Raw genomic sequence first — 24,946 nt, forward strand, 5'->3', positions numbered from 1 at the left:
ATATCCCGTCGCCACCGACGAAGAAACGCCCGACGCCACCAAGACCAGTGGCGTCCACCAGCAGAGACCAGGCGCCCACCAGCCGAACGACTGCACCGACTCTTGGGAAGAGCACACGAGTCCCGCCCGTAATCATGACCATAGGGTCAATGACGCACGGAGACATCACGAAGGAAGTTCAGAGGCACATTGGAAGTGCCCACTTCAACTTCCGGTATGCCAAAGGAGGCAAAATCAGCGTTGTGGTGAGCTCGGTAGAAGCCCACAAAAAACTGACAGCAGCCCTACGTGGAGAGGAGAAGCCTTTCCACACCTTCACCACAGAAGCAGAGAAACTCAAGAAGACCGTCATCAGGGGACTCCCGAAGTTGTCACCAGGTGACATAATGGAAGACCTTGAGAATCAAGGCTTCCCGGCAAGGACTGTGGTCATGATGACCACCCCGGGAACAGAATACCCGCTTTACCTGGCACACTTTGGCCAGGAAACAAACATGGGCCACCTGAGAGCCGCGGTGATCTACCTGTGCCACTGCAGGATTACATTAAGAAAGTACCGAAGCAACCATCTACAACACGGAACACAGTGCCACAGGTGCCAAAATTTCGGACATGGGTCCAGAAATTGCGCACACGTCGCTCGCTGCGTCAAATGCGAAGGAAGTCACGCCACACCGGAGTGCCCGAAAACAAATCGAGAAGAGCCGGCCGTCTGCTGCAACTGCGGCGGAGCCCATCCCGCAAACTACGGCAAATGCCCCAACAGGGTGGCATACGTAGCTGCTCTCCAGCGAAGACAGGAGCAATCCAACGCCCAGAGGCGCAAAGAGGCAGAGCCCCGGGCACAGAGACCCGCGGCCAGAGTTGACGGCCGATCCTGGGCGGACGTAGCGGGCCGAAGCAACCACCAGCAACAGGCTCCTGAACAACAGGAACCACCAAGAACCACACCAGAACAACGCCAAGCGCCAAACACCGGATCCTCTGATGACGAGGACATAATGATCCTACTGCGAGGCCTCATCAGGGTACGCGAAAAATTGGCCTCCTGCTCATCAAAGACAGAGAAACTGATTATCCTAATGGAGCTCCTCAAGGAGATCACACCGTGAAGCTCCATGAGAAAAATAACAGCGATGACGAAGAAATAGTATCCTTTTTTAATATAACAAAATATGTTTTTTCTTCCACAGGAATTCTCTAACAAACTTTTTTGCAGGACCACCGAAGCGAAAAGGACGCAGCCAAAACATGAAAAAATGAAATACTTAAATTCAGTAAATCACAAAGTCAAACAGCGTAAAAAGTTCAGAACTTATTGTTTTCTTTTTCTTGTCATTTGTATGAGGTTTTTTATCCAGTTAAGAATTTTTCCTCATAAAACTTATTAATGTAACATAAATTCAGTCAATTAAATACAACCATCAGATGGTGATAGTAATAAGGCTAATCAGCCGCAGTACTAGTTAGTTAGAAACATGAAGGGTATTGTTATAAGCCCTAGCTAGTTAGAGGATTACGAAAGAATCCATAAAATCAAAAAAAAAAAAAACGAGATAAGACAAAAACACCTGGCAGCAGCGTAGGGTTTCTTTCATTATTTACTCAACACTAACAGTCTTATTTATAAAGAATCCCTAATACGCCGCTGCAGCGCTGGTGAAAAGGGACGTATACTGCTCGGGTTAAAATATTGAATCGTAAAAAGTATTAATATTATAATAAATATTCATGCAAGATTTTTTTAGACTGGCACCACTTTGATCCTCAAAAACACAGTCATTTTTGCATTTCGCGTTTAGTTGGTAACTTCACGATTCTTCAGACATTTGCGATGTCATTGACCTGGTCTGCTTTGAATTGCTTCTAAATTTGGCCAATTTGATTGTGCGTTCCGTATTTGCTTTGGTAAATCGATATATAGATTTAAAATATTCCTCTATAGTGCTGCCAATAGGTATTACTACTTTTTACATGTTCTTTATGCGACCGATCGATATTTGTGAAATCACCGTCTTAATACCATAGTAATACGTCGTAGTCCTGGGGGTCTGAAAAAATCTGTCAGCCACTAATGCGGCCGCATTACGGCCGGTATACTTAACCTGTTCCTATCCCTCCGTATTATCTATTATGAGTAAGATAGTAAACATCTAATCAGTGGCGGTTTTCTCTAAAGTGCGTTTGTGCGGCGAACCCCCATTAAAAAGATGAGAAAATAAAACAAACTTGTTTTATAATAATATAAGCACATTATAGATAGCACGCTATTAAAATTTCGCCTTCAAAACCCGCGCCACCGAAAAATACGATACATATTCCAAATTTTGTGCGAGTTGAAATCCGCGCCAAACTCTTCATACAAAAGAATTTTAGCCGGTACAGATCCCTATGACGGTGACATATACAAAATTTGGTCTTTCTTTGCAAAAGTAAGACAAATTGTGTGCGCCGAACACGCGTTATGTTATCACGTGACCTCCGAACATTGACGAATGTAACCGAAGAAACCCGAGAACTTCGCGGTCGACGTTTGACCTTTAGGGAAGCAAGTGTTATTTTTTATGTTATATTATGGTATTTAACTTTGTAGTCATTTTTGTACATATTTTTGTTTTCTTGTTTCTGCATTTCTCCAACCGTTTGCTTATGGCATTTGCAAATCTACTACCTATTGAAGTAGACTTAGTAAATTTATTTCGTGCCACCTTTATTTGTTTTTTTTTTTATGTTTTAAATATCTATTATATGTATATTCTACGAAATTATTCTTCTCGAAAAAACAATAATAATTAGCAACATACATTGAGTGCTGTAAAAACATTAAACAATTTAATTCCTATAAAACTTTTCTCATTATCTAATATTTGTGTCTAGTGAAGTGATTTAAAAACAATAATATGTAGTTACCCCTCCCACTAACTTTATTTAAGTTGTGTGACTGCTGCCGTATTCGACTATTTGATGAAGGACAACAGTAAGTAAATTTTAATTAGATATGTTTATCTTCTCTTGAATTTCTGAACCCCCTGTTAAAAAGACCACGAACCGCCACTGCATCTAATACAATGATGATGATGTAATTGTTTATTAAATTTAACTTTTTTAAATTATTGTCAGTTGAAGCTAAAGCCCCCTTGCTGATCTTCATCGCCTTTCTTCTGAGACATTTTTAGTGAAACTTCAGTAACTTCAAGATTACAATAAATATATATTTTTAACACAGGGCTGCAAGGCAATAAAATGTTTGCGAAATGTTATTTATTGGATTCATTGTTTTCCGAAATAAAAATAAATACACAAATAAGTAAGCACGAGCAAAGGAAATAAACACAATTCGTTTGTGGGTTTATCGGTTTTACGCTACTGTTTGGTTATGATGTCTGCTCTGAACAGGTAATCCAATATTTTTACAGAAGCAACTCGACCTGCGACGGTCATAATATCAACATTATCAACATGTGGATAATGTGATGACGACGATCACGTTCGAATAGAGTTGGAATAATTAATTGTTTAAATTATTTATTTATTAAATATGCTTTGCAATTATGTATGGAACCGCATAGAAATCTACATGAATTAGTTTGATTTATGACTCTACGTAGGTATCTAAAATAGTAAATATAATATAAGAATATCAAAAGATTAGGCTTGGACCGATGTTAAATGTGAATGAGTTACAATTTCATACAAAACTAAAATTACGATTTGACGCCAAAATATCCAACCAAACTACATAATTCTTTTTTAAATCAAAATGTGTAGCAAATATCTAGTACGGATATATATTACTTTATTTATGTATGTTTTAAATTACAAAATATAGAGCATTAAAGAATTCTATTTTGCGTGTTACAGAGGCAACTTTGGAAATTATTTGTGAGTTAATGTCAGTTATAAAAAAAAATAACGTTGCCTACTGTGAAAATTCAATGAAATAAAATTTTTTAATAAAATTGTTGTAGATAAACTAAAATTTCTACCCCAAAAAAACGATTTTGTTAAGATATTCTTATTCATTATTTTATTTTCATTAAATAAAAGCAGTAGGCAGGGTGAAGTTATTTTTTAACGATTACAATTGATTCACAAAAAAATGCCAAAGCTGCCTCGGAAATCATGCAATTTTTAATTATTTAATGGCCTGTTTTTTTTAATTAAAAACACAAATAAATAAAGTAGTACAATTCCGTACTAGATATTTGATATACCTTTTGATTTAAAAAAATCAGTTTAGTTAAGTATTTTGTCTTCTAATCCAAATTTAAGTTTTGTATGAAAAGGGCCAAGCAGCCGTTCCCTTTAAACGCAAAATGATTTTTTATATCTGATTTTGACGAGTCCAGTCTTTAGCGATTTCAACCGTGAAAAGATTTTCTTCAATAATGATGCCGAGAATTGTGTTACAACTTTTTATGGCCTGAATTGGATGCCATGGGTGTTGAAGATTTGTGGTTTCAACAGGACAGCGCCACATGCCACACAGCCAAAACAACAATGGCTTTATTGAAGCAGAAGTTCTCAGGTCGCATCTCTCGAAACGGCGAAGTCAATTGGCCACAAAGATCATGCGATTTGACGCCTTTTGACATCATTCTTTGGGGTTATTTCAATAGCTGAAGGAGGATATAATAAGGCATATTGGTGAGATCGAGGAGCAATTATGCAGAGATGTCATTACAAATTCTGAGTGGAGGCAAAACCTCCGATCTACTAGGTTTTGGTGCTGAGTTCAACATGTTCCACAATAGATTTATTTATCCAAGAAAAAAGTATTTTACTGTGATTTGCTAATATTGACTCAACCCACATGTGCATTGATGTTCAAAAGATTACGTATAACATGTATTATATATTGTCCAAATATGACCTATTTATATTCTTGGTTGTTGATAGCAAAGATAAATATAACAGAAAGTCTTTATGGTGGGTTATGCTTTGTGATGATAAATGGGCGTAAAATACTTAAAAGTAATACATAAATCAAGATATTCTGCAATTAATTGGAAAAAAACAAATTCTTAAAATTTTTAAAATAAATTCTAGTTAGAAAAAATATTGTTTTGGAAATGAACAACAGAGTTCTTGTGTGTCGAAAATAGTTGATTTTGACAGGTCTACACTCGGCCTTAAGCGAATCATGGCACCCTCCACATATTAGCGCCCTGGGAACGTCAAAACTACAGACAAGGCAGATCTGACACTGGCGTCTACTATCATTTCCGCTGAAAACACTTTCATAATATTATAATAAACGGAAAACCTCCGTAGCAATCGTAGGTTGGGGGGATCGATTTCTCCTTAAAGCAGCGCAAAAATACATTAACGTGGAATTTTCACTTTATATAATATTAATATTGGCCCTGCCCGCCATGATCTGGTAATGTGATGTTGTCGGATGTTTGATGGACGATGCAAAAAAGACTTAAAAGCTGAGGTATGAAAAATAAATGAACATTTTACGGCTGGTTTATCAAAAAAAAGATAATAACTAATAACATATCTCAAAACATAAGTATGTACATAATATTTAGGGAATGCTCAAACTATGTGATAATTTTATCATATTTTGATACGCCGTATTTATTTAGCTAATCTGATTTATCTACAGTGTACATACAAATATAATAGTAGACAATAATCACTCTACTTGAAATAATACTATTGTTTATGGAATACAAACCTATTCGGTTCTTTTACAAAATATATCATACAAAGTAGAATATTAATTCTCAAGTTTTCGTTAATATTTTCACTATTTATAATTCAATTTTTAAATATGCACCGTTTCGTTAAGGCTGGCTCTTAAAAGGTAAATTTATCATTTATCATGAAATTTATTCGATCATGTAAATTGGAAAATATTTGAAAGTGCAATCTTGGACAAAAGGCACCTTTTAAAGAACTTATAAATTATAATTACAATATTTTAATATGTAATATTTTAATATTGTAATTTAAAAAACAGATGAGGCAAAAAATGACAACATTATGTGAGTCAGAAGCCTCGTTAATAAATAATAAAAAATAAAAAAAAATAAACTTATCATTGTGGGGACCAAGTTTCCAATCCAGTCCGCTCGCAATCTATTCTCGAGTTTCGTCAAAGGTACTTATGTACTTAGTCGCCAAACGTCAAAGTCATTCCACTCGAACAACGACTGGATTGAACCAGTGGACATCGACTTGTCTTCGACAACTGTTAAAATCTAGTCTATTGTATCCTAAACTTAGATCGTTTCCCGAGCGCTCTTCGAAGGATAAGAATTGTACATTTTTGCAAAGTTTTTTTAAGTTATTATAAAATACTGTTAATTTATTAAAAATCTTGTCAAATTATTCGTTTTCCTTGATCCTGTATTGATATTGATACTGACATACTGATATTGTCGCGTTCCGTCACATTTATTAGGAAAAGAACAACTGTTCTCGATATATTCTGAATGACTAATATTTTACCAAGAAATTGGCATTCTATCACTTTTTAACAGGATCATTTTTCTTCGTGCCGTGACCCAGTTAGGTGAACATGTAGCTATAAAACAAACAGAAAAACAACAACATTGTTCCCACCTTCATAATGTGTACGTATAGGACATTAAAACATGGCTTACCCGTTGAAAAAACAATAATTTTTAAAGTATTCATAATTTTAATATAATTGGCACGTTCAAGCTCATGATTAAAGATAAATGCCATGCAGGTGCCGAGAATATGGCCATAATGAAGGTAAGCGTGCCATAAATTATTTTAATACAACTTGTTTCCTTTACATCCATGTTTGTGCGCGTTAAAAATATAAAAATAGCATTCAGATGACCGGAAATTATACACAGGTTTTTTTCAGGGGATATCATTTTGTTTTCATCCGAAGTTCAAGCGCGGCCATTACCAGTATTTTAATGTTATAATTTATTCGGTACAAAACCGCTACAAATATCGGACTGTCGATGATTCCATGTGAAACCCGCCTTCAGGATGTGATCAGACGGATTGACAGAGAAAACAATATGAAATCGTTTTTCCTAATGGACTCACCATTACAACTGAATAAATCTGATCTATGGTAAATACAGCCTAAGAACTGTCATAGGAATAAAATAAATAAACCCAAATTTTTATACAAAGCGCAAGCGCGGTAATCATTTCATTGTTTCAAACGTGGGAGTATATAACACACAACAATAATTATTGCTAATACTACAAGAAACCACAGAGAAATTTGAACGGTCAGAATATTTGGATCGAACGACGTCAATCGTTACGCGGTTCGAGTTTATTTCCGGATCAAAGAATGATTGGTTATTGCGTAATAAGAGTATGGCTGCTATCGGTTCCTTTCAGCAGTTAATCAAAAAGTGAGCTTTAAGGCTTTATTGGAATACATCAAGATGTATTGGAGTATAAGCATTGATGATGTTCAATATGTTTTCACCATTGAGGTGGATTACACAAGAGAGTGTGATACACATTGCACATACTCGTGTTATATGGGGGTATTAGAAGGTACGGGAAACATACTATGGGATGTCATCTAACGGTATAAATTATTGTATATTGTTTGGAAATACGTTAGCTTATAACTAGCCTATAACAAGTTTATATCAGATAAGTATTTTGTTGATGATACAACTGCACACTACTAGTGTTGCTTTTCATAAATCTTGGCGTGTGCTAATAGTTGGAGTCCAGTCAGTTATCTTTTTTTAATAATGACCCCACACATGAAGCCCCGAGGAAAATAATTTCCCTCAGGGCCCATATCATCTTATGGAATGCTGTGTGGAGGGTATTTTTTAAGAAAAGGAAGGAGAAGAAGTCCTGAGAAGGTAAAAGGTATGAGGGTTGGATAGGAATTTAGTTATCAGTGTATTCAGAATCGACGGACATATGCATGTATCCCTCCCACTGCGGCGCAAGGCGATGTGTCGAGAGACTAGTTGGAGAGGTCACATGGTGTCCCCAAACCAGCCTCTCCCGATCTGGCACGCCACGCAGCTGGTGGGCAGGCGCATCATGAACACACCTCACCCGATGAACCCGGGCACCCCTGCTAAATCACCAAACACGGCGAACTACTTGGGGTGACCAATGACAGAGGAGTTGGTTATCCAATAAATAGTTCCCACTTATTGGATAATTCATAATTTTATTCTAAGTAATGACAGTATGTTGATGTATGTTGTGATCAATATTTTAACGCATAGGAATATAATTTCATTTCATGTTTATGTGAGATAACCCGCTTTAGGGAAATTTGGACGACTCCACAGCATAGAGCTGGCGTCAAAAGTGTAACAATCAGAAAATTTTCGATAATTTATACTGTGCCCCTCGAATGGAATTCTCAGCGTGTCAAAGTATTCGTGCGCACTTAAATTTGCACGTACACATGATTGATGTTATCCATAGATTACAAGGTTACGTGCAATAGGGCATTTTCGCAGTATTTTTTCATGGTAGAAAAATAACAATGTAAATTAATGACGAATAAATTTCTATAACTACTTAAACGTGCAATTTTTGAGTTGCCGCCAAAGCGGTATGATCGTTTTTATTCGTAAATATGGCGTTGTTGACGTCACGCCGACCAACGTCATTGACAGCTGTCTCACCGGCCAGTAACTTTCTCTATATCATAATGACGTTGTAGCCAGTTCAAACCGTCTACGAATGTGCAGTTTAAGATCCATTTAAAAGCAATAATAAATAATTAATGAAAATATTAAAATTACACATTTTTAGTTCGATGATCACAATTAGAAAATAAACTTTAAATCTTCTAAAAGTTTTTAACCTATTGTTTTTATCAATCATAATCATTTCCAACTATCTCTAAAAATGGATCTGTGGGACGCTCAAATTTAATTCTCTTTCAAGCGGAGGCTCGCTAGTATGATCTTACATAAATAGTTATGATACTTGGCGCCGGTAGAGCATCCAGCCTCCAGATCCAGTATCTGTCGATGTGTGATCCGGTTTAAGAAGAATATGGACAAATCTTGCAAACCAGCCGTGGATTGTACTTGAACTGATGCCGCAACAAGTGATCGATTGAATAACAACATAAACATTTATCAAGCTTAAATCAGACAGTCACGCGTCATAAAAACAGGTTGTCACTTAAATTGTACTTATTTGCGTATGTTATTATACTTCCAACCAGTTAGAATAACCCCATTACGGGAAAAGCAAAAAATAATAAAACAAAAGTAAACAATAAATCAAGCAATAACATGGATAAATTTAAAAAAAATAAGTGTAAGGGCAAAATCTACCGGTTCAGATATATTAAATTATTAAGAAGTTCAAAAAGTTTGGGTTCACTATTTAAGAGTTGTATTGTGTATATGCGATCTACAGGAATGAGTTTATTACAATTAAATGCTGATGTGGGAATTTTTTCTGTGATCATATTTTGTGAAATTAAAACTGATGTAATATTTACTTTTGATTGTTGTATTTTTTTTAAAACGACCGTTGTAATTGATTTCAAAATCGTATTTCGGCAGAATCTTAAACGGGGGCATGTTTGTTTATAAGTATACGACTTTGATATGTTTAAATTAAAATGATTGTCCAACGTAGGTAACTGGTCATGAGGTATTTTTAGAATATTAAACATCTGAGTGGGAAACTTATTGTAAATGAAATTAGACGTTTATAATGAACAGATAATTTCAAGAAGCGCGATTTATATCGATTTGAGAGAAAACTGACATCGCCAGTTTGCATAAGATATTTCGCCTCCTTGATCTCTATCAACGACATAAACAATATACACAAAATCCATTATAACCACAGCAATCACAACATCCAGGACAACAACCAAAACAACAACCACAACCTAAAATTTATACATATATATAATATAACCTCCTAGGCACCATGACCAATGAAATTGTGATGATTAACTGTGTAAGAAAGATTTTGAATCATGAAGATGTTTGAACAATTTCGATTGATGAAAAGGTTAGAACAATTTCGATTTTCGAAAAGGTTAGAACAATTTCAATTTATGAAAATGTTTGAAAAATTTCGATTTATGAAAAGGTTGGAACAATTTCAATTTATGAAAATGTTTTAGAATTTCGATTTTTGAAAAAGTTAGAACAATTTCAATTTATGAAAATGTTTGAACAATTTCGATTTTTGAAAAGGTTAGAACAATTTCGATTTATGAAAATATTTTAACAATTTCGCCATAAGCAAGAAAAGTTAATCTAAAAATTACTTCGGACATACGAACGAACCACAACACACAAACACACTATTATGGGTATATGTCTTCAGTGACTGACGACTGTACCCAACCTACGTATTATATTTAAACAAATGGATCATCTGGAATGCCGCGATCTATTTAGGTTCAAAACACTGTAATTTATGATTCATTTCGGAGCATATTTTCAGAACGCAATACCTCCAGAAGAATTTGCGCCGACATTTATTTTAAAACACTTTTTACGCTTATTTCAACGTTTATAATAAATAACATCAAAATATCCGGAACGGTGGAAATAGCCTCGTGAAAATGCTCAACAAGAATGCTTTTTTCTGAGCAAATAAAAATTTTGTAAACAGTGACACCGTTTTCGGAAGGAATGCCAAGAATTTAGCTATCGCAAAGTAAGTACAGGTATTATTTGCTATGCAATTTATAAGTCATCTTGAAAATATGTCGTAGGTTTGCCATTATATCTTTATGTACCAACTTAATTATAATGCATGTAAGTATGCGAGTATCATCCAAGATGTGAAGATCGTAAATGAATAATAATCTACACATAGCAGAAATTTGTTTGTCTGAATTAACAAAAACTCGTGAGCGGTGTGCTCTGGCATCGTGACATACGATGTTTCTGTTTCAATTTTCAAATTTCTAGGTCAACGCAACTATATTAAATTATCTTCTTGTTCTTCTTTCACCCTCTCTTATTGGTTTTCATCAGGGTAATCCTCTCCCTGCAGACTGCAGCTCGATACAAATCAAAAATATAAAATATCTACGCCATTTCCAATGACATCTGAATCTGTGTTTTGAATATTAGGCAACTTTACACCAAACGCATACTCAAGCATAGAACTCTATCTGATAATGTTCAAACTGTTCGAAAACCTAACCTAACCTAACCCAACCATCTTAGTCTCCTACATATCTCCTACATTAACAAAATTTGGCAAAAGAAATTTGAGATTCTTTGCCACAAAGCTGAACAATGCACTTCCATTGGCCATTAGACATAACTGAAATTACGCTAAATATAAATTGGACACGAATTCTTGGATCACCAGCCAAGACAGATTTAAAATCAATCAACGATTGATTTTAAAAATCCTTAGAAGTATTACAAGTGGTGATGTGACCGTTCAATTTATTATTTTTTTAATTTTTTTTATCGTAAACTGTGATGCCTGCGCCTGCTCTCAACACATGATTTTATAAAGAGATATCAGGCATGGTATATCACCCCTGTAAAGTTAAATAAAGGCGAATATTTTTTTTTTTTTTTAAATAAGTCAGAAAGCTACAGCTTTGAAATATCAACTTAACTCTGAAAAAAATACGACAAAATACCATATTGTTTTTTAATTTTTTGAGAAAAACAATTACAAATGCCTAATTTAAAAAAGTACAGATGCAAATACGAGTATAGATACCTAATTAAAAACAATATTATAATTAACAAAAAAACAATTTTTGGAGAGTTCAATGACCGTCAGTCAAAATATTGTGTTGCCGTTAATCATTTTCCATGTTCAGCTGGTTCTATTTTATATAACTATCTATCGTTAATAAATTAGCAAGGGACGATAAGAAACACCATAAAGTACAATTAACAATTTTATAAATAACTCGAGAACGATAAAAAAGTATCCGCCCGAAATATTTGAAAAATTCTGCTCACCTATGACGCAATAAACATTTTCAACACGAAACCACCAACATAAATGTTTAACTGGGCGGCGCGCGGCGGTGGGAAGGAGAGGATTTAAAATCTAAAAATTAAAATTTACTTTTGGTCGATGATCTTGTCAGAACCGGGCGCCATCTGAGAACGAGGGCCGAAATAAGGTGAATTAGAAAAAAAATATCATATCGCTATCCGCGTCTGTCTGTTTGTCCGCTCAGTTCTTCTAAACTACGCCATGGAATTTGATTGGCTGTTTACTATCGTTTAGAGAATTTCTTTTTCTGGTTTATATGTATAATACATGCAACTTTGTTTATATAAAATAGAGAAAAGTCGATGTTTTGTTATCAAGTAGTAAAAATACATTTTTGGGCTCTTATGTTGCTAACGCTGGCTGAACCTTGTGAAGTGCATCAAAATAATGTACCACGGAGGTCAAAACTTTACCCTAAAAAAATTTTAAGTCCCCGATTAACGCCGGGTACACATCAGCTAGTTCTATTATATTCCAATAAAATTTGAATATTCATTTAGACTTTTAGAAAATTCAATATATGTCCCATTTAATTAAAAATCTAATATGTTTATCTGAGACACTTTCTAGGTTACAAACAAATTATAATCATTCAAAAAGAATAGTTGCAAGATATTATTGTTAATTCTGAATTTGAAATATGAGATCGAAAAAAATGAGAATGGGTAAAGACGTTGTCCCGTTAAGACAGAGTTCCTTGGTTCGATTCCCAGTTGAAACCGTTATCATTTTATATTTCTGCTCTTTGTTCTGTTTCCATTTATCAGTATTATCTTCTATTTCAATAAAAAAGAATGTGATCACAAATAAGGGATTTTAGTTTCTTTAACTTGAAGGCAATGTCATATTTGAAATTTGAGTCGTTGTTTGCTTGTGGTAAGATTACATGAATTTGATTCCATTGGCAAATGAAGAAAAACATCATGATTCATATAATCAAAAGAAATAAGTAGTTATTAAATTTACCGTTACGCTTTTAGGACTGGCTTTGAATTAGTATACACTCCTCAATTCATTCACATTCATACATACTCTGTTTCTCGTGTGTTTGATTCATTAGATCATGCTGTATTCCTGGGGCGCCTCCGATTTCTTCTTACATTTGCTTCCGTGTCATGTGTTCTCCCGAAACTCCGTTCTCGATCCATCCGCAGTGTATGCCCAAACTATTTAAGTATTCTGGGTTTAATATCGTTCATTACGTTTAGGTAAATCACCTGACGTGACCCGACTCAAGTATTTTATTCACTTGATCGTGCCAAGTCTTCTTGACGCGTCACCGACTAATTAAATATATACGTAAGTTCGTGAAGCGTGAGGCAATGGTTATTTTAAATATCAATAGTATAATTTCTGAATCAGGTGCTATCGAAATAACCAATAACACTCTCTCAAGAGCAAATGTTATCAGAATTAGTTGAAAGCAAAAACTAACTTAGGCCCGGTATATCGGTTGATATGATCGACTTGGTTGGAATGTGGAGCTTAGCGCGGATTGGAACATAATCTCTATATAGGTCGGAAGCCTAGATATCCTCAATATTACACTACATGATTTTATTGAAGGAAAATATTTGATTTTTTTCTATGCTGCGTGAATGGTATATCTATACTTCTACATCATTGGGACATCGAGAGCTTACAAAATGTCGAATGTTTTTGCGATTGATTTTTTGATAAAGTTCCCCACTGCAATCGGCATGGTGATATACGCGAGAATGATAATTTTAAATAGTATTTGTTTTGCTGTAGTCAATGCACTATTCATGAAATTATGCCAAAGAAACAACTGAAAATACCATCTTGACGTTAATAAATTCCTCGTATAGTACCTTATAATAGCAGGCTATTTGTCTATTTCAGATCGATTATCAATTAATAACATCAACATCCCCCATCGCTCGATTAATGTAATAGTCCATACTGATAAAATTTTGCAATTTACGTATATTTCGGTGCGATTAGAGTACTACTCGTCATATTTGACAAGCGTTACTGCTAGCGCTTCGGTTTATAAAAATGGAACTATTCTGCGGCTTACCAAGGCTTAAATAATAGGTATGGCTTAAATAATATGTATGTTATGTCTGAATTTGTTTGTAAATGATAAAATTAGATAGAGACTAGGAATTCGTAATAAATTGTACAGCACCTTTCAGGTGATTTTTCACAAAAACGGAGCTATTATTATTAATACTAAGCGGCCGCTTAAATTTTAGCGAGGAATGTCGCACAAAGCGACTGATATACCGGGCCTTAAAAGAGCTTTTACGCTTAAATGATTCGTAATAAATATCTAGCCCGATCTGACAAGTATTCGAAGTAAATTTCAATATACGTAATTAGTTGAATTGTTTTAAATAATAATTTTTATTACAAAATGAGTTTTGAAAATTATTACATTTAATTGGTAATGTAAGCAAGTACTTTTTACACGTTATAAGATTGTAGTTTGCAGTAAATCAATCTATCTACAAAAACGCCACATTGCAACTGCAAAAATGCATAATTTATCAATAAACAACTTACATCATTAGATTGCTAACTGGATGTTTGTCAAAGTTAATGAAGTAACTAACACATATTAAACATGCCAAGAACTTGATTTTCCGCTTCAATCGAATACATTATTTTTCTTTGCCAGTCATTATTTACACAAACTTGGCACGAGATGTGATAGAATTGTGTGAATGAAAAATACACTGGAAATCTACATATCGACGGAATTTTGTTTGACACGAAAAGCAACATAATAGCAACGCGACACTAAAAATAAATAGATCAATGCGAGGTGAGGCAGGTGTTACGAATGCAGCGCGATGTGATTTTCTCGATGCGTTCATTTACAAAAATAACCTATAATGCGCTACTGTAAAATGCGCTGAAGTTAAAAAACATATTATAGACTTACCTCTTCTTCAAATCCTTTCAACTCATCTATAAGGCTGTCTTCTATGAAATTTTGCTTCAGCTCTTCAAGATCGTTTCGAAGTTCGTCTATATTCTTCCTCAGATCAGCAAGCTGGAATTCTCTAACCATCGTCAACCCAATAAGCCACACCAAAAGGACAGAAGCCATCAACAATCCGCATAAAGGATAGATGTTTCTTCTCTTTTCCATGAGCTTTTTGGTCCTTTCCCTGTAGGTGTTGTTTTCCAGAGCTTTCGGATCATTTTCAAATTTTTCCACCGGTTTCAAAGCTCTCGACGCATCTATGAAGGCGTACGTTTCTTCCTTACTGGGAACTCCCCCTTCCTGCATGATGTTGAACGGCGTTTTCGTCATTGTTTATTTTTCCAATGATATAAAACAGATAATTATCTTACTGAACTGCTTTTACACGTGTCACATATTAAAAAAACACACAAAAATAACGTAAACAAACTAGATCTGATAAACAAAGCTGTTTTAATAATCGGGTAAGCGCTATATTTTCACACGTCCACCACGATCTAAAGAACAAAATTGAGTTCCGTTATAGGAGGGAATTGATTTAAATTGAATCAGTCTAGAATAAGGGCACTAAATAGCCGGTGATTCATCTCCTATTCAAAGATTTAACTTGTTGAAAAAAACGTTTTTAACTCGTCGCCACACGTGTGAATATTTACCGAATAAAATGTTTCAGTTTTTGATCTAGAAAACTTGTCCAAATAGTTTATCTAACATTGCACAGTATGAAGAGTAGTTATTACACTTCGAAGGTTTAAAAAAATGTTAAGTTGTTTATTCGAATGGCAACATGTTTGTTTCGATTGTTTCTAACATAAGGTCGAGTTGACTTGAAATGCCAAGAGTGCTCAATGAGAATGACGGACAATCCTCGCTAGCGCGCGGCCGCAAAAGTACTGGCGAGCCGCCCGATGCACTGCACTTTATAAACAACGCACGGTGGGCTCTCGAACTTCTGCAGGAAGGTATTGTAACAATAATAAGATTACATTGTTTGGATAGAACCTTCTGCTACCACATTTTTCCTGCCGACGAGATAGCTTGTGATTATTTGAAGTAGCGACGTATTTAGAAGATACGAAACACGAATATAATACAATACACAAACATGTACTAGTTTACTAAAGTAAATTCTCTACTAGGTAATTAAATTAGTTACCTACTCACTCGCGTGCTCCAATTTTAATAGTCCGTTATTACTTGCGCCCGAATTTATTAGAGTGAGCTTTGCCCTCTGGGATTATAAAGTTCAGTACACAGTCACTTTTTATGGGTTTACAATTGAAGTTTTTCAAACGAATACCACATAGAACGCAGAATAAATAGATACAGTGGCGTAATTAGAAAATTTCGGGGAACGGAAAAGCTTTGAATCTTATTCGACCATTTTCAACAACAAAAGTCCAGTAAGTTTTAAAATAGTAGGAAATCAAATGTTATGAAAGCGACAAGAACTTCAAAATTTTCCCGGGACTGATTTCAATATCATTTTTGATTGACTATGTGGGAACAACTCTTTTCTTTCACAGTTCCATTATTTTTTTGGAAATTAAAACTAAAGGGTTCCTGCTTTGTTACGTGTTTTATTTTATTAATTTAATAGTATACAACTGCTGACCCTGTTTAAATCGCAAGTGCGCCTCACTGTTTAATATTGAAGATACCTCTGGCCCGGTATATGAAAAAATGCTTGATTATGTGCAGAGACGGGCCGTCTATTTGATAGATAGAGCCACCTCTGGTCTGAAGTCCCAAAATACCTGAAAGGAACCCTTGACTTCAGAAACGGGCGGTCCGTTTGATAGATTCCTTCATCTGAAATTCTATTCCTTCATTCCTTCATCTACATCTAAAGATTTCAATCTTTAGAGCACAGGCTTCAGGTAGGTATGCTCTCCTTGTTCTACCGGTATTACAATGGAAGGTGCTCCTAGGAACTAGCGTCATTGATCCCTTCGACACCTGTCCATAATTGGAAAACGCGTGCTAAACATATGTACACTGTTGACATTTGTCACATAAGAACGGGTAGCTTTTACGACTCATTCTTGAGCTCATCAACAGCTCGGCTGTGGAAAGATTTGCCGGCCTCTATGTTTCCTCCCTCGTACAACATGGGTCTCTTCAAGACCCACATTCACTCCTAAAAATCCCTCCACACGGCGTCCCCAGAGATGACATGGGACCTGAGGGAAATTATTTTGTGGAGTTAATGCTAAAAAAAATATTCCGACAATGATGAAATTTTGCACACTTCACCTTCAAAACAAGAGGAAGGTCACTGTCCGTCTGATTTTTTAAAGGTCTGTGGAAAGTTCCGGCAAGACCTGGGACTTCAGCTAGTTTATAAATTGTTTTATTGCTGGCGCCAGGGCAAGTTCTCTAAGTCGATACGCTACTAGACAATAAAGTAAATAGATGTATTAGATTGGCATTCGGACCTTGGCATTGGATTTAGTAAATACGTAATATTAATACTATTCCCATGTTGACACGCCAATGTAAGAGAGTTGTAGCGGCGCCATACAGCTCATTATTCATTAGTATCGTTCATCATTAAGATTTGAATAATTAGTATTAAGGTGATAGGTTAATGGAAACATTGACACACACCATTTTATACTAGATACGCTATTTTTAAAGACTAGATCAGTGTTTCTCAAAGTGGGATGTAGCGACCCAGGGTGCGGTGGATAGAACCAGCGTGGGGGCGGTGGCTTCAGGGCGACAAGTACCATCGTAAAGGCCATAATACGGCACTAAAATTGAGATTAAGATTGGGTAAAATCTTATAGTTAAAATATTGTTAACGTTGACTTTTATGTTTACTTTTATTGTGAAGGGAGTGATAATGGAAGGAGATGGGGAGGTGATATTCAAATCTGGTCACCAAACTTGGGTAAGTTTCAAGCAAAGTTTCGATTCTGAATGATGGTCTTTCAACAGGGCGACACTGAAAGTATCTACCACTCTGCAAAGCTGGAGTACAGAACAGATATGTAGTTAAGCGTCATCCCAGGAAGATGTTTTATTTTTTTATGTGAAAACGCACGAGAATCCCAAATGCTCCCAACCGTCTGAAGCCAGTGAGACTATGGCAACCCAAATCGGGGTATATTGTGAAGCTGAAGGTAGTGGCGAGGAAGGAGACGGGGAAGAGGGAGGGGAAGTACCTGGCTATTCAGATCTGGTCACTAACTAACTAACTAACCATCACGCCGTTTCCCCGCAGGGGTAGGCAGAGAGGACGGACCGCCAAACAACTCGGTCTTGGCACACACTTCTTGCCTCATTCACATTCATACATCGTCTCATACATACTCTTCTATTATTCTGACATGGCCCGACTCTAGTATCTGATTCACTTGATCGTGCCATGTCTTCCTCGGGCGTCCCCGACTTCTGCTACCATTCGCATTTGCATCATATATCCTCCTTACACTCCTATCTTCGCTCATTCGCTCTACATGCCCAAACCATCTAAGCGTCCCTTTCTTAATCTTACTCATTACGCTTACATCAGCCTTACACTCTTTGCGGATCTCCACATTCCTCACACGATCAAACATGGTTTTACCATACATACGCCTCAGGGATCTCATTTCAACAGCATTCAATCTACTTTCATCCTTTCTTTGCCAGTTCCATGCCTCACTTCCATACATCAAGGTAGGTACCAGCACTCCGTTGTGGACTGCTAACTTCGCTTCTTTGGACAGTTTTTTGTTAGCGCCAACGGCGTTCAGTCCTCCATTAACGGAATTACCTGCATTTACCCTTCTTTCAATATCTCTGTCAGCCTTCCCATCTCTCGTAAACATACTTCCTAAATACACAAACTCATCCACCTGCTCCAAGTATTCCTCATTCACAATTATATTGCACAATGTTTTCGTACTCTCTCTTTCAAACACCATTACTTTAGACTTACTTACATTCATCATTAACTCATTCTTCATGCATACTTCGTTCATCCTAGACACGAGAGACTGTACATCTTCTATACTATTAGCAATCAGCACCGCATCATCAGCATACAACAGGCAACATACTTTCAAATTATTCAAATTCGCGCCCAATCCCACCTCTTTCAATTCTTGCATACAATTATCCATGTATAGATTGAATAACCACGGTGACATTACGCAGCCTTGTTTAACACCTTTTGTTATATCAAACCACCCCGTAAAACCACCGTTTACCCTAACACATGCAACGCTTCCCTCATACAGAGACGCAATTGCCTGAGTCAGATATGTATTCACTCCATACTTGGACAACACCTTCCATAGCTTTTTCCTGTCGACTCGGTCGTATGCTTTTTGTAGATCTACAAAGGCACAGAAAAGTTTCTGTTTTTTTGCCAGAAACTTCTCAGTGAGCATACGCAATGAGAAGATCTGGTCCATGCACCCCCTTCCACTCATAAAAGCACCTTGCACATCCCATATTTTATCTTTTGTTTCCTTTCTTACTCTTTCAATCAAAATTCTACCATACAGCTTGCCAACTGAACTTAGCAGGCTAATAGCCCTATGATTCCCACATTCCATACGTGACCCTTTACCTTTGTATAATGGCATTATCACAGCCCTTCTCCGGTCTAAAGGCGTATAACCTTCCTTTAAACATTGGTTAAAAAGATTGCACAACCATGTGAGAATTATACGGCTACCTCCTTTAAAATATTCAGCAGCAATATTGTCAAACCCGACAGCCTTACCATTCTTCATACATTTAATCGAACTTTCTATCTCATCCATGCTAATTTCGGTAACATTCACTCCATCGTCATTCATATCTGATTCACCGCTGGAATCACTGTCACTCACTTCGCTTTCGAAGACTTCCTCGAAATAATTCATCCATCTCTCTTTTATTTTTTCCTCATTCGTCAACATTTTTCCATCTTTTGATTTTATCACTTTCATGCTTCCGTTTTCTGGGCCACTCCGGGACCTTTTGACTTCTTTCCAAAACAACTTAATGTTTTCTTGGAAATGGTTTGTCATTTTCATTCCTTCTTCCTTTTCCAGGCGTTTCTTTCGTTCTTTCACTCCAACTCTTACTTTTTTCTTACATTCCTTATATACTTCTTTCGCTCGATACTTCTCTTCGCTGGAAGCACTGCCAGCCGCAATCAGACATAACCATGCTTTCTTCTTCTCTGAGACCAGTGCTTTAATCTCATCATCCCACCATGCATCACCTTTCTTCCTACCTTGCGTACTTATTCCACAAACCTCCCTAGCAGATTCACAAAGACACACTTTTATGTGGTTCCATGTTTCGTCTATGCTTAGACCATCCATTTCCTTCGCATTCAATCTTATCTCTGCACAATTCATATACTTACTTCTCACATTATCATTTTGTAGTTTTTCTATTTTGACTCTTGTTGGAGTTAGTACCGTTTTCACTTTAGAGCGCCAACCGCGAAAGAGGTTTACTCTTGACACTACAAGAAAGTGGTCAGTTTCGACCTCAGCCCCTCTGAAAACTCTTGTGTCCTCGGTAACAGCTCTCAACCTAGAGTCAATTACTACAAAATCAATAATTGACCTCTCATTTCCTCTTTCCCACGTATATTGGTGGATACCTTTATGATCGAAGAAAGTATTCGACACAAACAGGTTCCACTCTAAACATACTTCAAGTATTCTGTTCCCGTTGTCATTCGTTCTTTTATCCCCAAACATACCTAAGACCGAATCAAATCCGTAACGTCTAATTCCCACCCACCCATTCAAATCGCCTGCCATTATAATCCTTTCGTTCATATTTTTTAGTCTCATTACATCATTCACACCAGTCCAAAAATCATTTTTCACTTCATCGCTTTCAGAATTGACAGGGGCGTAGCAAATAACAAGAAACACTCTTGTCAAACCGATTTTAAATCTGATCCACATTATTCTCGGACTTACACATTCATACTGCAACATACATTCAATCATTCTGGGAGACAGTAGCGCTGCAACACCTTGACAAGCCCTCTCCGTATCTGGTCTCCCAGACCAAATGACGAGCCTATCATTATGCTGCATTCAAAGCCATTTTGAGCAAAGTTTTCATACTGAATGGTGGTCTTACACCAGGGCGATACGGCGATACTGAAACGTGCCGCAAATATACTATATATTATTTTATTAAACCAACAAATTGTGAAATAACACAAATTAATCAAATAAAATTTCCTTTCACTTATGCCGGTATTTTAAGCAATCAACCGTTTCATAGTGTTTTATTTTCCAAGGAAGCATAAACATATGTAGGTTTTTGCATACAAACGTCTAAAGTGCATTGTCCTAACAAATGCACTTTTGACGTTTTCATGTGTCTTTTCTGTATTAATTTGTTTAAATATTTCAAATACAAAGTTGTTTAAAACACCCATTTAAAGTTTTTTTTTTTGTAAATAAAATAATTCTAAATTCTAGAGGGGAGGAGCCCAAAGAAACAAATACTTTAAAAGGGAGTTTGAGAAACTCTGGATTATATGATGCAAGATATCTATATTATATTGCAGGCGGCTTGTTTGTGAGTGATAGTATATTACATAGATAAAAGATAACTTTCCGCGGAGAGCATCGGGCCAATTTATCCAATACGTGTATTGAATAACGTGATATTATTTACTTCGCAGCGAAAACGTTCAAAGTTATTATTATTTCGTAGTCTCTCCTTACCCGCATCATGTGTCGTTCTAAATAAAATAGAATCCGTTCGGCTGACGCGACGTGATATTTAATAATATTGCTAAAATTATAACAAATTAAACAATGTCCATGAGTCAGAGCTTTAATAGTAGGTGGCAGGTATAGGTTTGGTCAAACGTTTAAAAAACGATGTTGATTGGTAGGTACCTTTAATGATAAACAGATTGTCACAAAATCTATCGTAATCAAGATTTTCAAGTGTCGGAGGGTTCTATAATTTACGAAATTTTGAGGTTGGAACAAAGGCGGCCCGTCCCGGCTAATGTGTAAACGCTGTTGGCGAGTTGTGTCAAGATCCTTTGATGAGTGTATGAAAAACCGACAATAATCGGGTTGGCCGGCCAACGTTATAGGCTGACATGGCCAACGCGGCCAAAGTGGCCAACGCGTGCAGCAGCCAATATACGACAAGCGGGGAACTGTACACGTTGGGGCAGCGCATTGGCCCAATGCGTTGGTCCAACGTGTACTGGTAGCATTATTGATTGAGGGAAATGAGGGATGATAAAGAGAAGATATAGTTTGTTTGTTAGTTATGGAGTAAGTATCTGGTTATTATCTAGACATAGCTAAAGCCAATTCAAAACAATTTTATTCTGAATGTAGATCTCTGAACGTGGGAGATATTTATTATACTGTATTTTCCACTTCGCATGAATTAAAGCAAACTTTTCCATACGTTAAGCCGGCATTAAGTTGTAGTTTTTGAAGTAACATACAACATGACGGCCAGCGTGATCTAGGGGTTAGGATCCCGACAGCAATTGGGAGGTCGTGAGTTCAAATCCCGACGTGTGCAAGTATATTTTATTTTAAAAATTTGTGTTGCTTCACAATTAATTAATTTGAAACAATATGTAGTTTATTAGCGGCAATTTTCGGAGTGGAAGATAATCTTAGTATCGCACCATTAAGAATTAAAACGTTGCTTGAAATAGCTTTAGCCTATTTGGTTACCAGATCTGTATAGCAAGGTACTCAGCATTCTCTTCTCCATCTCCTTCCCCACTCTACTAAATTCAGCCTCACAACATACCCCAAGTGGGATGCCATAGACTCACTGGTTCTATTCGGTTGAGAGCAGTTGGGGCTCTTGTGCGGTATTATTCCCATAAAATAGAATTAAAAATACATTGTAGTCTCTTTCTGGTTAGAAAAACATACCAGTATGCTTTTAAACTCCGCTCTGACTTCTCCAAGTAATATCAGGGGAAAACTAACTAACCATCACCATGTTACCCCGAAGGGGCAGGCAGAGAGTATAGACCGCCACACTTGTTGCTTCGTTTGCACTCATACATCATCTCACACGTACTCTTGACATACTTGGTCGTGCCATGACTTCCTCGGACGCCTCCTACTTATTCTACAATTGAGGGGGAATAATAGGTATTCATAAATAAAATAAAACTACTCTTTATTATAAGGCAGAGAGAATGCGTAGAGTCTTTCTCGTGCGTCCGCGACTTTTTCCACCATTCATATATATACCACATTATTACTTTTAAAAACTACATTTGAACGGTTAAGCGGTAGGTCGCGCCACATATGGGTCAGAGAAAAGGATTGGGTCCTCTCTCTGCCAAATGAAAACCTGTGATCCCTGCAGGATTGCATTGCCCCAAACATAGACATATGAATATTAGTAGACCTGCCCTAAGTGATTAAAAGCGTATTATCCCCACTCCCCATACAGGTTCCATTGGAGCCGGCTGTGCTCGCGTATGGCCTCAAGTGAAATTTGAAAACGTGACGTCATCATTCTTGTGCGAACTATGGTCGAGGCATCATCGGTTCATTTTACGAAATAACGGCAAAATGTTGACTTGTACTATGAAAACTTGTAAAAATAGATGTGAAAAAGAGAATAAACCCAATTGTCGTATTACATTCCATATATAAGCATTATTTTACTTTATTTTAAGCATATTCACATCGTAGATCAGTTTTAGAAACATATACTATCACATCGAGAAACGTCTGGACGCGAAACACAAAGCTGGTTGGTTGCTGGGAAGTAAATTATGAACATTTATGAAAGTGTCTTAACTAAATACTTAAACGAAATATTCGACTCTGAAAATGAACCGAATTTTTTTGCCGAATTTGGACTTCGCAAATTTGTTCATAACGTGGCGAGTAATTTGCGCTCCCATGTAAAAATGTCTATTCATTCAAAAGCAGGTTTTACTTTTAAGAAGTAAATGGTGATATTATAATGCGAGATGCCTATTTACTGTCAGATTGATTTATTGACGAATCACAGTCAGCCTTACTCCCTTCGTTCTTCAACATTTGATTTTACCCCTCGCCATTATCTTCTCGTCTATTAATTCCTATGTCTGTGGCCCCAAACCAAAATATAGAATATTCCGCTCTATTGTACTCACCAGCTGTGGTTATCTTGATATTGCGATATAAGTAAGGCCCGCACTCTGGTGATGTTGAGATAAATTGGATCAAAAGTCACGTTAAAACACTAATCACTGCACAAGTACACGGCGATCAACACTTGCAATGATAATGTTTTTCTAAGGCGTTTACGGTGAACCATAGCAGTGCTTACTGACACAAAGCTTTCAATATGTAAAATGGAACATTTAACCAGCGATATACCTGTCAAATTCTCATGTCGTGAGAATTTGACTCGACTCGACATACACATTTGAATACTGCCCTTTTTATGTTGATTTTTATTAACATATTACACATGAAACCACACCCTGCCGAAATACCGCAATTACGAATTTAAACATTGCTTGGAATTACTTTAGCTGTGTTGGGTGAACAGATCCAATAAAAATGGTTCTCAGTTTTGCTCTGTTCCATTCCCTTCTCCTCTTCACTTCCTTCAAACCCACAACATTCCTCTTTTCACCTGCTACAGATAGTAAATAACTGGCGAATCGACCCGCACGTTCCATTTTTAAAGCGTGTCCGTATTTCTTGTATATTTTCCGGTATATTAATTACTTACTAGGTTCTTAGAATACACGTAAACGCCAACAACGCAAGTTTATCGGTATTTTCTGTTCAGTGTTTTTGACCCATGCTCACTGAGGGTTAACTATGATGGTATAGACTCCCCACACGTACCACGTACGGCAGTACCACAGGCCGCCGCGCAGAAAAATCTCGCAATAAAGGGCCTTGCTTACGGACTTTGGAGTGGCAAGGGAGTGGCGCGTGGTGCCGCCGCTCCGAAGTGTACGTGTGGCGGAGCTTACCTCTCAAAAAACGATTTTTTACTGCACACCTATGTAAAACATACATTTAAGACACCTAATGAAGCTTTATAATAAAATATTGCGGTTTAAGTAAA

At 36.6% G+C, this 24,946-nt stretch overlaps 1 protein-coding gene across 1 annotated transcript in view; it reads right to left on the minus strand.

Annotated features, from left to right (window-relative positions):
- The window catches only part of egr (TNF superfamily member 12 eiger), a 170,332-nt gene extending 154,545 nt beyond the window's left edge, over nucleotides 1-15,787 (minus strand). Inside the window, exon 1 of the mRNA XM_089647797.1 lies at nucleotides 14,864-15,787. Within this exon, the coding sequence (XP_089503923.1) occupies nucleotides 14,864-15,238 (375 nt within the window). The 5' untranslated portion in view covers nucleotides 15,239-15,787. The remainder of the gene's footprint in view (nucleotides 1-14,863) is intronic.
- Between the last annotated feature and the right edge of the window lie 9,159 nt (nucleotides 15,788-24,946).

The sequence above is a fragment of the Hesperophylax consimilis genome, chromosome 3 (assembly GCF_061612785.1).
Source record: "Hesperophylax consimilis isolate HC1 chromosome 3, BYU_Hcon_1.0, whole genome shotgun sequence".
In the NCBI taxonomy this organism is placed as follows: Eukaryota; Metazoa; Arthropoda; class Insecta; order Trichoptera; family Limnephilidae; genus Hesperophylax; species Hesperophylax consimilis.